Genomic DNA, 13,646 nt, shown 5'->3' on the forward strand with positions numbered 1-13,646 from the left:
TTATATATTACTGTCTTCTGATATGAACAGAAGTTCTATGATATCAGAATCCATACAATGCAATGCAATTCCATGAAATTTTGTTAACTATTGAATCAATACAGAAAGAAAAAGAAAAGAAAAGGCTGAGATTTAAGAAGTGCTAATATGGAAGTTCTACTAAGCACCATTGTGCTGAAAAACAAGAAGCATTAGAACATCATATCAAGCCCTCCCCCTCCCAGCTTCCACCATTTGTGGATCTGCTTCTCCTAATCCCCCTCACCTCTATGTCCAGGACATTGCCAGGTTTAAGACTAAAAGGGCGACCAGTGGACTCCCGACCAGGCCAACGCAGGTGGGGATTAGGTTTGTAGGAGAATTCTTGACCTCCGCTGGCATTGCTAAAAGAAACATGGAATGCATCCAGCTCAAAAACAAGGTGGTGGAAGTGAGCATTGGATGGCACAGCTGGCGATGGGCAAAGTAGGAGGGTGGATGAATTAGCACAGCAAGGTTCCCAGCACTGTGAAGATACAAAAATATGGTTAGAAGAGGGCAGGGGGATCGTTCCTGAACTGCAACCTCCAACCAAGTCATAACTTTCTCTCTTTTCTTTCCTGTACTCACCTCCAACAGACCGCCCACCTCAACACAGGGCCTTGAAGCTGAGGACAGTGGGGCATGAGGGCCATGCACAGAATCACAAGATCTTTTCTTCCGGATGCTTTTGCCTGTGGGCTCCTTCTCTCGCTCCAGGATGGCTTTGATGAGGGGTTGTTGCACCACATCCAAATTAGTCCCTTCCACCTGGATGATCCTTCCGCCCCTGTAGAACATCAGCATCCACAAAGATACGTGTCTTAATCTTCCACCACCCATTGGTCTAACATAGATACCATGTGAACAAAATTATGATGGAAGAGGCCCTGAATGCCTGAACTCAGCCTTAACTCTGAGAGTGTTTGCTCCCAAGTCTTGAAATTTCCTTGCATCCCCTACCTTCATAGTTCAAACTCTCTTGCTCTCTAAAACCTCCCCTTTCTTCCTTACTGTGGCTTCACATCAGAGTTCCACCTCAAAACACCAACCTGGTCCCACTTCTTTCTGCCCCTTAAAACCTTGAAGAACCAAGAAGAGTCGGAATTCTATAAAATCTGGGATAGGGTCTATATTTGGTTGAATAAAATAAATTCTCAATGAATTCAAGGTTATGTAAATTTATTATTCTGAAATGTATATAAATAAAGAAATGTAGATATATTTTTCTTTTCCCTCTGAAATGATCTAATCAACAAATGTTTTCCTTTTCTTACCATGGAGACTTCTATTCTGAGCGGAGCGATTGTAGCTCCTTTTTTTGTTACGTGTTTTGTATTTTTATGTATGTGTGTTGTGTCTTGTTTTTAAAAATAATAATAATTTATTTATTTTTTTTTTTTAAAAAAAACCCTAGACTTAAAACTTTCCCTATATGCAGAATGCTTATCCCTGTGGAATTTTGTGGAGCTCACATTAGAGAAGCAAAGCAAGTTGCTCCATTGCTGAGCCACGTGATGCAATCCTGGAAGTGCCCACCATTTTACAAGCAGCCACAATTCAATGCAGCTGCTCAGAAAATGGCGGCTGCTTCCAGGATCACACCATATGGCCCAGCACTGGAGCGACCTGCCCACCTTCCTAAATCAACGTCTAGAGATCTTTGAAAGGTAATTGTGGCACGGGTGACATGGATTGAGGAAGGTGTGGGGCCCAATGCAGTGGGAAGCAGGCCCAAGGTAGGAGAGGCATGGTAGGAGATAGGCCGGAGGGCTGCAGCATCCGTGAAGCCTGTAATAATGGCAAACAACTACCAGGTTGATGCAGTGGACATAACAATAATGTCATATATAGCTTCTGGAGGTTCTAGACCTGCTTTAGGGATATTAAACCAGCTAGGTAACCTTGGCCCAGTCATTATTTCCTAGTCCTAGAAAGGAGGCAAGGGCAAACCAATTCTGAAAACCCTTGCCACGAATACTGCAGGGACAAATCCAGGAATCAAGACTGTTTGAGTACCCACATATCCACAGGTGCTGACCCCCACCCACCCATAAGTGGAACATACTATACAAACATGGTGGAATCAAGGATCAAAATTATGGCAAGATATGGGGAATGATGCAGGCTATATTTCTGTATTTCATGACTTTTTCTTATTTCATGCATTTAATTTATTTCTCTTATTATGATTTAATTTTTTTCTGTGCAAAGGGGAACAGGTGTGTGTGTGTGTGTTTGTGTGTGTTCATATCCACAGTATATGGTTATAAACAGCGAAGGGCTGCCCGTTGCCGCTGCTCCCAGTGTGCTCCCAGTGGCTGTCGTGGGCATGCAGGTGTCCAGCAGGCGTACACTTGTGCGCTGGTGTGAGATTCACCTTCTGCACATGTGCAGGAAGTGAAATCTTGCATGAGGACATGTGCGAGAGATTTCACTAATTTTCAGTGATTTCTTCGCTTCCGCGCATGCGTAAAACACAAAAAATCAGCAAAATCTCACACACGTGAGCACCCTTACATGAAATTTTGCTTCCTGCGCATGTACAGAAGCTGAATCTCATGCACAGGCACGTGTGTACACATCAGGGGCACAGAGATGCATGCACATCTCCATTTTTCCAACCTGGACTCCGCACCGGACCATCCATGCTGCAGCTCACTACTGGTTATGAAGAAACAATCCCGAGGTCTCCCTTCTCACCAAACAAGGCTGACATGCTTTTAGATCTAGACAAGCTTGAACAATGGGCTGAAACTAACAGAATGGTATTTAACAGAGAGAAATGCAAGATCCTACATCTGGGCCAAAATAATGAAAACAGCACATATAGAATGGGAGGAATATGTCTGAGCAGCAGCACAGGTGAGGAGGACCTGAGAGTATTGGTAGATCACAGATTAAACATGAGTCGACAGTGTGAAGCAGCTGCAAATAGGGCAAACACAATCCTGGGATGCATCAAGAGGAGCATAGAATCTCGCTCACGTGAAGTAATTATTCCTCTCTACAATACTTTGGTACGACCACACTTGGAATACAGTAATCCTTCGCTACTTCACAGTTCATCTTTCACAGATTCGCTATTTTACGGGGTTTCAAAGGGGGCTTAAATCTATGAAATCCATTAAAAATTTTAAATCCATTAAAAATTCATAAAATTCTTCTACTGTATTCTATTAAAAAACTGGCAGGATATCACATGTATTTCCAGCTGAGAAATATTATAGAATGATTGTTTAATGCAAAGGGTGGGTTTTAAAAGTCCAAATACTCGTTAAATACATAAAAAATATCTTTCCTGTACTTCACGGAAATTTGTTTTTCACGGGTGGTCTTGGAACGCATCCCGAGCGAAAAATGAGGGATCACTGTACTGTGTTCAGTTCTAGGGGCCCCAATTTAAAAAGGACATTGATAAACCAGAGCAAGTTCAACAGAGAGTTACAAGGATGGTGAGTGGTCTGGAAACCATGTCCTATGAGGAACGGTTAAAGGATCTAGGGATGTTTAGTCTGCAAAGGAGAAGACTGAGAGGAGACTTGATAGCTGTCTACCAATATCTGAAGGGCTGTCACAGAGCAGAGGGATCAGCATTGTTCTCATTAGCACGCGGAAGGACTAGAAACAATGGAATGAAACTGCAAGGGAGTAGATTTAGATTAGATATCAGAAAAAACTTTCTAATGGTAAGGCTGATAAACCGGTGGAACAGTTTGCCACAGGAGGTGGTGAGCTCGCCTTCACTGGAGGTCTCCAAACAGAGACTGGATAGTCACCTAGCTGAATCCTGCATTGAGCAGGGGGTTGTACCTGATGACCCTGGAGGTCCCTTCCAACTCTATGATTCTAGATTGTGCTGCTAATATACAACCGCTTGGTTTTTTTAAAAAAAACCCTGACATTTTCTTTATCAAGCGATTGTTTTGTAACATGGAAGTTCACACAGTATTAACATGGGCCAGATAAAATGACCCCTCAGGCTTTTTTACCCATGGAAGCTTGTAGATGGGAAGGCCCCAGTGAGTTGTGGATTAGGTGCATAAAAGAAGTGCTTCTCCAGCAATTCACGCACCACCACACCATACTTGGCACGAACGGTTACCGCCTGGGACGTCAAGCTGGCACTGGTACGGCACACAATGGCTCTGGGCTCCACAGGTTGCTCACTGTTGGGATGGAAAGTAAAGAGGTGATATGAGGAGAGGATGGTGAGGAAATCAGCCGAGGTGGCGCAGCGGGTAGAGTGCAGTACTGCAGGCCACTAAAGCTGACTGCTAGATCTGCAGGTCAGCGGTTCAAATCTCATCACTGGCTCACCATCCTTCCGAGGTGGGTAAAATGAGGACCCGGATTGTTGGGGCAATACGTTGCCTCTGTTAAAAAGTGCTATTGCTAACATGTTGTAAGCCGCCCTGAGTCTAAGGAGAAGGGCGACATAAAAAAATCAAAGGAAGAAAGGAAGGAAGGAGGGAAGGAAGGAAGGAAGAAAAAGAAAGGAAGAAAGAAAAAGAAAGAAAGAAAGCAAGAATGGAAGGAAGGAAGGTAGGAAGGAAGGAAGAAAGGAAGAAAGTAAAAGAAATAAAGAAAGAGAGAGAGAGAGAGAGAGAGAGAGGAGGGAGAGATGATGGAAAAGAATACTCACAGAATACAGGGCAGGTTGCCCACACTGACAGTAACCTCAGGACCAGTTAGGAGGTCTTCGCCAGAGATGGTTATTCTGGTTCCTCCAGCCATGGGACCAAGGCCTGGCTGTAGATTGAGCAGGGTCGGATCCTGAGAATAGAAGCAACTGTGAGGGCTGATAGGCAGTGTTGGTGGTATTCACAGCATCTGCCTTGTCTTTCCTCATCGCCTCCCATAACCATAACACAGGCACATTGTGTCATCGGCTCACTGCAAACAAATGTGCCTCGCTCTTCCTTATACCCGGTGTCAATCTTCCTTAGGGAAAAAACTCTGAATGTCCTTCCGTCCCCTCCCTCTGTCAAACACTAACCTGGTAGGTGAAGTGGTTCTTGGAAATCCCTGGGGGCCGATCTCCAATGGTGACCTGAACAGGGCCAGATAAACCTCGTTTTCCAGGGGGCACATTACAGACAATCCTGTAAGGAACAGCAGGAAGGCCCTATTATGAGCAAGCCTGCAGAAATTCACAGCAGGGCTGCATTTTTTAAAGAATGAAAAAAAGGGTGCAGGCTTCTCGTGGGAACCTGCTTTTCAAAGTAAGTTTTATTAGCTAAGAACAATAAATTACAGAATCAGAAATAAGAGGAGTTTTCAGCTCCTCCTGTTTTTGGACAAATGCTCTGGAGTTCAGCTTAGCTACAGATTGAGCCTGGCATTTTGGCTTTCCTCGGCCCTTTCATTTGATGAGAATATTAATGGCCAGCTGAGAATGAATGCTATGCCAATTACATAGCTTAATGCTGCAGAAACCATTGCATTCCCCTATGGAAAGGTTATGTTTGAAGCTTTTTCACTGGGGGAAAAACAGTGTTAAGTACTGTAGATGTAGGTAGAAAAAAATGGAGGTTCCTATTCCAGAGATGTACTATTTCTTTAATATTAGAAATGTTTGGAATCCAAGAAATAGATTGGTTACCAAATTTAAATACAGTAAAAGAACTTTATCAGATAAAAGACAACTTTATATCAGGCTGTGGTAAATTCTTGAAACATAATAGATTAGTATCATGAAAGCAACAAACCATGGGCTAGTTTTATATATCGTTCAAAATCGTTATTTGCTTATAGTTTGTGAAATAGTCTGCTATTGATCAAATTCATGTATCATGCTAAGCCGTAAATATCTTCTTGTAATTAGATTAAACCAAGATGCTAAAGCAAAAAACAAGCAAATCACATTTTAGCTTAGTGCATTTACAGACAATTTTAAAATTCTGATTTGACTTTGGCATTATGGGATATTGATACTGTAGATTAATGAGAACAAAATTGAATTTCAAGAACTGTGGAATCAGGCTGCCGCATAACAAAATTAACAAGAGGGAAGGGGGCCTGAATACTTTCCGAATTCACTGTATTTAGGTTTAATGGGAAGGTGGCAGACTCAACTCATCATCACCAGCTCATACAGACTAATTCAGGCTTGATAAGCAAAGCAATGCTGGTCAAATTAATTCTTGCCAATTTCCTTAAAGATCGTATTTCTGTGCAACTCTAAACCAAATGCTCACTGCTTTGGTTTCAAAGAACTGGTTACATGCAGGGAGTGGCCCTTACCGAGTGGAAACTATGTACTGAGCTGGATCAGGAACACATGGCAGCCCAGCTACAAGCACACCTCTAGCCACATCTTCAAAGCGGTGACCCAGGTTGGATCCTATCACAGTGAGAGTCATTTCTCCTTCCAAAGGTCCAGTGAGTGGAGATATCTAGGAAACAGGATTATATGGCGTTGTTGTTGTTGTTGTTATTATTATTATTATTATTATTATTATTATTATTATTATTAATTAGATTTGTATGCCTCCCCTCTCCGAAGACTCGGGGTGGCTCACAACATGCTAATAATACAATGCATTACAAATCCAATAATAAAAATTAAAACCAATATACAGTGATCCCTCGATTATCGCGAGGGTTCCGTTCCAAGACCCCTCGCGATAATCGATTTTTCGCGATGTAGGGTTGCGGAAGTAAAAACACCATCTGCACATGCGCGCCCTTTTTTCCATGGCCGCGCATGCGCAGATGGTGGAGTTTGCGTGGGCGGCGGGGAAACCCCGATCTTCGTCTGCTCGCTGCTGCTGCGGCCGCCCAGCAGCTGACCTGCTTGGCAGCGCAGCAGCAGCGAGCAGACGAAGATCGGGGTTTCCCCGCCGCCCACGCAAAGGGGAAAGCCCGATTCGGCTAATCACTACTGCCGCCGAGCAGATCAGCTGCTGGGCGGCCGAAGGAACCTTCCCTGGGTCTTCCCCGCTGCCCACACAAAGGGGAAGACCCAGGGAAGGTTCCTTCGGCCGCCCAGCAGCTGATCTGCTCGGCGGCAGCAGCGAGGAGCCGAATCGGGCTTTCCCCTTTGCGTGGGCGGCGGGGAAACCCCGATCTTCGTCTGCTCGCTGCTGCTGCGGCCGCCCAGCAGCTGATCTGCTTGGCAGCGCAGCAGCAGCGAGCAGACGAAGATCGGGGTTTCCCCGCCGCCCACGCAAAGGGGAAAGCCCGGCTCCTCGCTGATGCCCCCGCTCGCCCGCCGCCCGCCAGCAAGAGGGGGAGTGATAGAGAAAGAGAGAGAAGGAAAGAAAGAGATGAGAGAGGGAGGAAGAGAGTGTGAGAGAGGAAGAAGCAAGATAGAGAAAGAGAGAGAGAAAGAAAGATGAGAAAGGAAGGAAGAGAGTGACGTCATCGGGTGGGAAAATCGCGATATAGCGTTTCGCAAAGATTGAGATCGCGAAAATCGAGGGATCACTGTAAAACATTTATAGCATAGCCAATATTATAATATTATTGGAGCTGTAAACCAGCAACTTTCTTCAAACTCTGCTAAAACAAAAGACAAAAATATTAGCACTGAGGTTACAGCCAAGCACCTCTCCTATATTCCATTGGGAGGCTGGAAATCCCAATGGAATTGAAAAGTAATTGGATTGAGATAGCTGATTTACCATGGAAGAGCTTTGGCTCTTTCTAATGAGTGAATTACTGAAAGGGTGGTAGGTATGTGTGTATGTGACAAAACTAAGGTGGTAAATCAAGATCTGAGGTATCAGGGAGAAATCCTAATACAGTGGTACCTCATCTTACGAACGCCTCTTCTAACGAACTTTTCAAGATACGAACCCAGTGTTTAAGATTTTTTTGCCTCTTCTTCTGAACTATTTTCACCTTACAAACCCAAGCAGCTGCTGCTGAGATGAAAGGGTTTCTTTTTCCCCCCTTTTTTAAAGAAAGAAAAGGGAGGGGCTGCTTGGAGTAGGAAACATTTTGCAGAGAACAATGTGCTTGCAAAGGAACTGAAAGGGTGTCTTTTTAAGAAAGAAAAGGGAGGAGGGAGGGGCAGCTTGGGGGAGGAAAAATTTTGTAGAGAACAACCTGCTTGCAAAGGAACTGAAAGGGTGTCTTTTTAAGAAAGAAAAGGGAGGAGGGAGGGGCAGCTTGGGGGAGGAAAATTTTTGCAGAGACCAACGTGCTTGCAAAGGAACTGAAACGGTGTCTTTTGAAGAAAGAAAAGGGAGGGGCACCCCCTTGCCTTTCTTCCTTCCCACTCACCCTTTAGCCTAGCCTTGCTTCTTCCACCTGCCTCCTCTAGCTGCTCCTCCCTGCCCTCTGTTCGCCTCCCTTCTAAAGTTTGGGATTTTCCTGAAGGATTTGCACGCATTATTTGCTTTTACATTGATTCCTATGGGAAACATTGTTTCATCTTACGAACTTTTCACCTTACGAACCTCCTCCTGGAACCAATTAAGTTCGTATGATGAGGTACCACTGTATTCCTTTCCATTAAAAAAAAATCTGAATGTAGAACAATCAGGCAGGGAGACAACGAGCCCAGTGATGTTGCTTCTCACCGAGTAGATGATGGGCGACGGGCAAGTAGCCACACCAACTTTGGATGGACAAGAGTTCTCATAGACACAGCCAGTCTCCTTTTCTGATTGACACCAGACACAGTGGAAATGTTGGGGGGCCGCTTTGCAGCGACTGCAGTCCGAACGGCCAGCAGAACAGTTGTACAAAGTCACTGAGGGGAAGCAAAAAAGACAAGAGGTGAACACTACAGTAGTTTAACATTGCCTTGCTTAAGGCTGCCTTCTCTACGGCAAACACATTTCATTGCTATCCAGGGAAAGATAAGCTAGTGCAAAGCTACATGATTTTCAGAAGAGCAAGACGCTGATGGGCATCCTGAAAGTTGGGAAAATCCAAGTTTAAAAAGTATTTTGCGCCATATTTTAAGCTTTATGCCTTTAAAAAAAAAAGAGATAAACAAATATTTGTTTCTTTTGGATCATGTATTTTGTCCTGCACAAAATGGCCCTTTGGGTATTTTGGGAAAAGCTCTTGAGTGAAACCCAAACCATAATCAGCAACCTCTGTCTTCCTTTCCCTGCCCATCTTTAAAAAAAAAATTAAAAAGAAAACCAAGAGTATCAACATAACATCATGAATAAACGAATTCAAAATAAGAAAGAACGTTGCATAAGTAACGGAGAGACATGTTGTGTATATTCTATAAGGAGAAAGACGTTTGTACAGTTGAAAGCAACATGTGATTAATAAGAGGGAAAATATATAACAATAACTTTTTCATTAAACGGATCGTTAAAACTCTAGACATTGTTCTGTCTGGGTGCCCCCAGACTTCAACACCAACTGGAAAAAGCAGCCAGACACGCTGGTAAAAGCAAAAGCACTTTATAGTTTGAAAAATAAACACAGAGAAAAACCTGTTCTTCCCAACAGGCAGGCTATGAGACTTCACAGCAGAGTCCTGATGGCCAGACAATACAGCAGACTTCTTGCTGGCACACCCACCACTGTAGAGAATAAGACCCACACCTTTTCCCCCCAAGGTTTCAGTATTCAAAGTCACAAACCAGAATTCCAAGACGCCAAAGATCACAGCCAGGTCCCAGGACTCCCAAAGATAATACTCCACAAGCCAGGAAGGGTGGGTCTGCCTTTCCAGCCTTTCCAGAGAGCACCACACCCAAACCCAGCTGTTGCCTCTTTAGTGCTGAAAGTACCTGGCTAATTGTCCCCTTCGTTGTGTTGCTCTTCTCTGCCGGAGATCGATTATTGCTTGTGCATTTTCATCTAAGGAATCCAGGCTGCTTGCTGGGGAGAGCTCCCTCTCGGGGGACTCTGGCTGTCCTCCCTCTCCCTCAGCCTGAGATTCCTCCTCCCCGTCTGCCTGAACCTCCTGTTCCTCATCCTCCCCCTCTGAGCAGGAAGCCGGCAGAGGATCAGCCGTTCCCTGAGGGGCCTCAGACGGCATCACAACAGACATAGACTAATTTTTCAGTAGTTTTATAACCCGTATTTTCAGATCTTTTTTGGTCTAAAGTAAAAGATACTTCCATTTTTCATTTTGCGGCATTTAATCTGGACAGGAAAGAGAAAACCCTGTATGTGTCTTAGAAGTAGTATAAGAATAAATGAATTGGAAGAGAAGATATTGAACATCTAATCCCAGCCCCTTCCCAGGGACCCACTAACCATCCATCCATCTTTGTTCTGCTTTCAGCTGCAGCAGACAACAGGTCCACTTTTTCTATGTGGCAGCTCTTTAGATCACTTTAACTACCATATTTTTCAGAGTATAAGACATACCCTTTTCCTCCCTAAAAATATGGGTGCATCTTATACTCTGTAGCTTTTTTTGAATTTTTTTCCAGCCCTAAGTAGATGCTAATGATGTTCCCAGCTTTTACCAAAAATATGGTACTCAATGTTCTCTTATAGACCAAATCCTTTAATTCATCCTTATAGGTTGATTTCAACTCCCTGCTATGACTCCCCTCCAAACCGATTCTCTTTTCTAAATGCAGTGTCTGCAATTAAACACAGTACAAGGTACTCCGAGTGTGAGTTAACCAGAGCATAATATGATGGAACTATTATCTTTATGATCTGTGTGATACTTCCATTAATGCAGTCCCAGTCTAACTGGCCTTTCTAGACTATTTATCTAGATCTATTTATCTAATCTGCATTAAAACAGAAGATAATTTCAAAATGATCAGTTGAGAAATTCTGAAGCTATGTTATATTGTTAAAATAGGGTTAAAAGTAGTGGTGGCGGCACAGTAGTTAGAATGCAGTATTGAGCATAATATGATGGAACTATTATCTTTATGATCTGTGTGACGCTTCCATTAATGCAGTCCCTGTCTAACTGGCCTTTCTAGACTATTTATCGAGATCTTCGTTAATCTGCATTAAAACAGAAGATAATTTCAAAATGATCAGCTGAGAAATTTTGAAGCTATATTATATTGTTAAAATATAGTTAAAAGTGGTGGTGGCTCAGTGGTTAGAATGCAGTATTGCAGGCGACTGCAGTTCAGTTCTCACCAGCTGAAGGTTGATTCAGCCTTCCATCCTTCTTAGGTCAGTCAAAGAAGACCCAGATTGTTGGGGGCAATATGCTGACTCTAAAACCGCTTAGAGAGGGATGTAAAGCACTGAAGCAGTACATAAGTCTTAAATGCTATTGCTATTATACTTTTTGTTCTGTTAATTAGTGTAGCATACTAAAATTAAAATAATTGATCAAGAAAGAGGATTTGAATTTTTTTTTAATTTCCAAAGCTTTGTTCAAAATTAATAAGCAAATGGACATCACAATTGACAGCGACAATTGCTGGCAACCTGATTAAAATTCTTCCAATACAATCTCAATGTTCAAATAATTCCACCACTTTTTAATAACACACTGATCACAAAGATTCAGAAAAGATGGGGAATCCATAGAGGGTAGAAGCCTTTTTTAGAATCAGAGACAAAGATTCCCTTAAATCGGAGATCTGCACACATCACAAAACCAAAAGCCGATTCCCTTACCATATAAATCTTCATGGCTATCAAGGCGTTGGTTATCCCCCACTACAATATAGAGAGGCACACGCAGTTCTGGGAGAGTTTGGCTATAGCGATATGATTGTGACTGACACCTCACATGATGGGATACTTTCTCCTCCCTTTCTTCCAGGGATGCTGGAGCAAAAATTGGGACTCCTTCCACTTCTAATACACAGAAGACTGTTGCTGGATCCTAAGGGATAGAGGGAAGGTACAACATGGCTCTGTTTACACATCAATTCTTCTTCCCAATTTTCTCCCCAAAGTTAGTCCATCTTTAATCCCACATTCCTAGGAGTCACAAACATCCTTCCAATAGTCAGAATTCTTTAAGGGAAGAGAGCTTTAGCGTATTCCACGTTGCATCTCGCATAGGCATGTCAAAGCAAATTCTGGGAATTCTGCTTTCTTTCTTTCTTTCTTTTTTTTTAAACGGCAACTACAATAAAAGTAATGGTAAGAAATATACATGAAATTGATATTAGGATATATGGAGAAGTCTGAAGCACGATGGCCTAAATGATTAGATGTACAGTGATCCCTCGATTATCGCGAGGGTTCCGTTCCAAGACCCCTCGCGATAATCGATTTTTCGCGATGTAGGGTTGCGGAAGTAAAAACACCATCTGCGCATGCGCACCCTTTTTCCATGGCCGCGCATGTGCAGATGGTGGAGTTTGCGTGGGCGGCAGGGAAACCCGGATCTTCGTCTGCTCGCTGCTGCTGTGGCCGCCCAGCAGCTGATCTGCTCGGCGGCAGCAGCGAGGAGCCGAATCGGGCTTTCCCCTTTGCGTGGGCGGCGGGGAAACCCGGATCTTCGTCTGCTCGCTGCTGCTGCGGCCGCCCAGCAGCTGATCTGCTCGGCGGCAGCAGCGAGGAGCCGAATCGGGCTTTCCCCTTTGCGTGGGCGGCGGGGAAACCCGGATCTTCATCTGCTCGCTGCTGCTGCGGCCGGCCAGCAGCTGATCTGCTCGGCGGCCGCAGCGAGGAGCCGAATCGGGCTTTCCCCTTTGCGTGGGCAGCGGGGAAACCCGGATCTTCGTCTGCTCGCTGCTGCTGTGGCCGCCCAGCAGCTGATCTGCTCGGCGGCAGCAGCGAGGAGCCGAATCGGGCTTTCCCCTTTGCATGGGCGGTGGGGAAACCCGGATCTTCGTCTGCTCGCTGCTGCTGCGGCCGCCCAGCAGCTGATCTGCTCGGCGGCAGCAGCGAGGAGCCGAATCGGGCTTTCCCCTTTGCGTGGGCGGCGGGGAAACCCGGATCTTCGTCTGCTCGCTGCTGCTGCGGCCGCCCAGCAGCTGATGTGCTCGGCGGCGGCAGCGAGGAGCCGAATCGGGCTTTCCCCTTTGCGTGGGCGGCGGGGAAACCCGGATCTTCGTCTGCTCGCTGCTGCTGCGGCCGCCCAGCAGCTGATCTGCTCGGCGGCAGCAGCGAGGAGCCGAATCGGGCTTTCCCCTTTGCGTGGGCGGCGGGGAAACCCGGATCTTCGTCTGCTCGCTGCTGCTGCAGCAGCAGCGAGCAGACGAAGATCGGGGTTTCCCCGCCGCCCACGAAAAGGGGAAACCCCGGCTCCTCGCTGATGCCCCTGCTCGCCCGCCCGCCGCCCGCCGCCCGCCAGCAAGAGGGGGAGAGATAGAGAAAGAGAGAAAAGGAAAGAAAGAGATGAGAGAGGGAGGAAGAGAGTGTGAGAGAGGAAGAAGCAAGATAGAGAAAGAGAGAGAGAAAGAAAGATGAGAAAGGAAGGAAGAGAGTGACATCATCAGGTGGGAAAAATCGCGATATAGCGTTTCGCGAAGATCGAGATCGCGAAGATCGAGGGATCGCTGTAATTAGAAAAGAAGCAGCCTAAAAAACCCTATATTAGTTAATAGCTTTTTAAATGCATATAAGAAATTTGAATAATTTTTGTCCAGATGTCAAATGTAAAAAAGGTAGCATTGAATAGATTATGAATACCGAATTCAAAAAAATTAATCACTGTATTGTAGTATTTTAAAATTGATGGTATATTATTTTGCATATGTGATTGGAGTAGGGGGGGAAAAGCAAAGGACTTTCTCAAAGCCACTCGTTTTCACCTCCAT

At 44.8% G+C, this 13,646-nt stretch overlaps 1 protein-coding gene across 3 annotated transcripts in view; it reads right to left on the minus strand.

Annotated features, from left to right (window-relative positions):
* Window positions 1-13,646, minus strand: part of PLXNB3 (plexin B3) — a 100,630-nt gene that overhangs the window by 39,262 nt on the left and 47,722 nt on the right. For all 3 annotated transcript variants that reach the window (XM_070741350.1, XM_070741351.1, XM_070741349.1), the window contains exons 11-18: window positions 11,548-11,758; window positions 8,550-8,722; window positions 6,265-6,416; window positions 5,018-5,123; window positions 4,664-4,794; window positions 4,011-4,187; window positions 610-808; window positions 266-505 (exon numbers count right to left, since the gene is read on the minus strand). In XM_070741350.1, the coding sequence (XP_070597451.1) occupies window positions 266-505; window positions 610-808; window positions 4,011-4,187; window positions 4,664-4,794; window positions 5,018-5,123; window positions 6,265-6,416; window positions 8,550-8,722; window positions 11,548-11,758 (1,389 nt within the window). The remainder of the gene's footprint in view (window positions 1-265; window positions 506-609; window positions 809-4,010; window positions 4,188-4,663; window positions 4,795-5,017; window positions 5,124-6,264; window positions 6,417-8,549; window positions 8,723-11,547; window positions 11,759-13,646) is intronic.

Source organism: Erythrolamprus reginae, chromosome 2 (assembly GCF_031021105.1).
Source record: "Erythrolamprus reginae isolate rEryReg1 chromosome 2, rEryReg1.hap1, whole genome shotgun sequence".
In the NCBI taxonomy this organism is placed as follows: domain Eukaryota; kingdom Metazoa; phylum Chordata; class Lepidosauria; order Squamata; family Dipsadidae; genus Erythrolamprus; species Erythrolamprus reginae.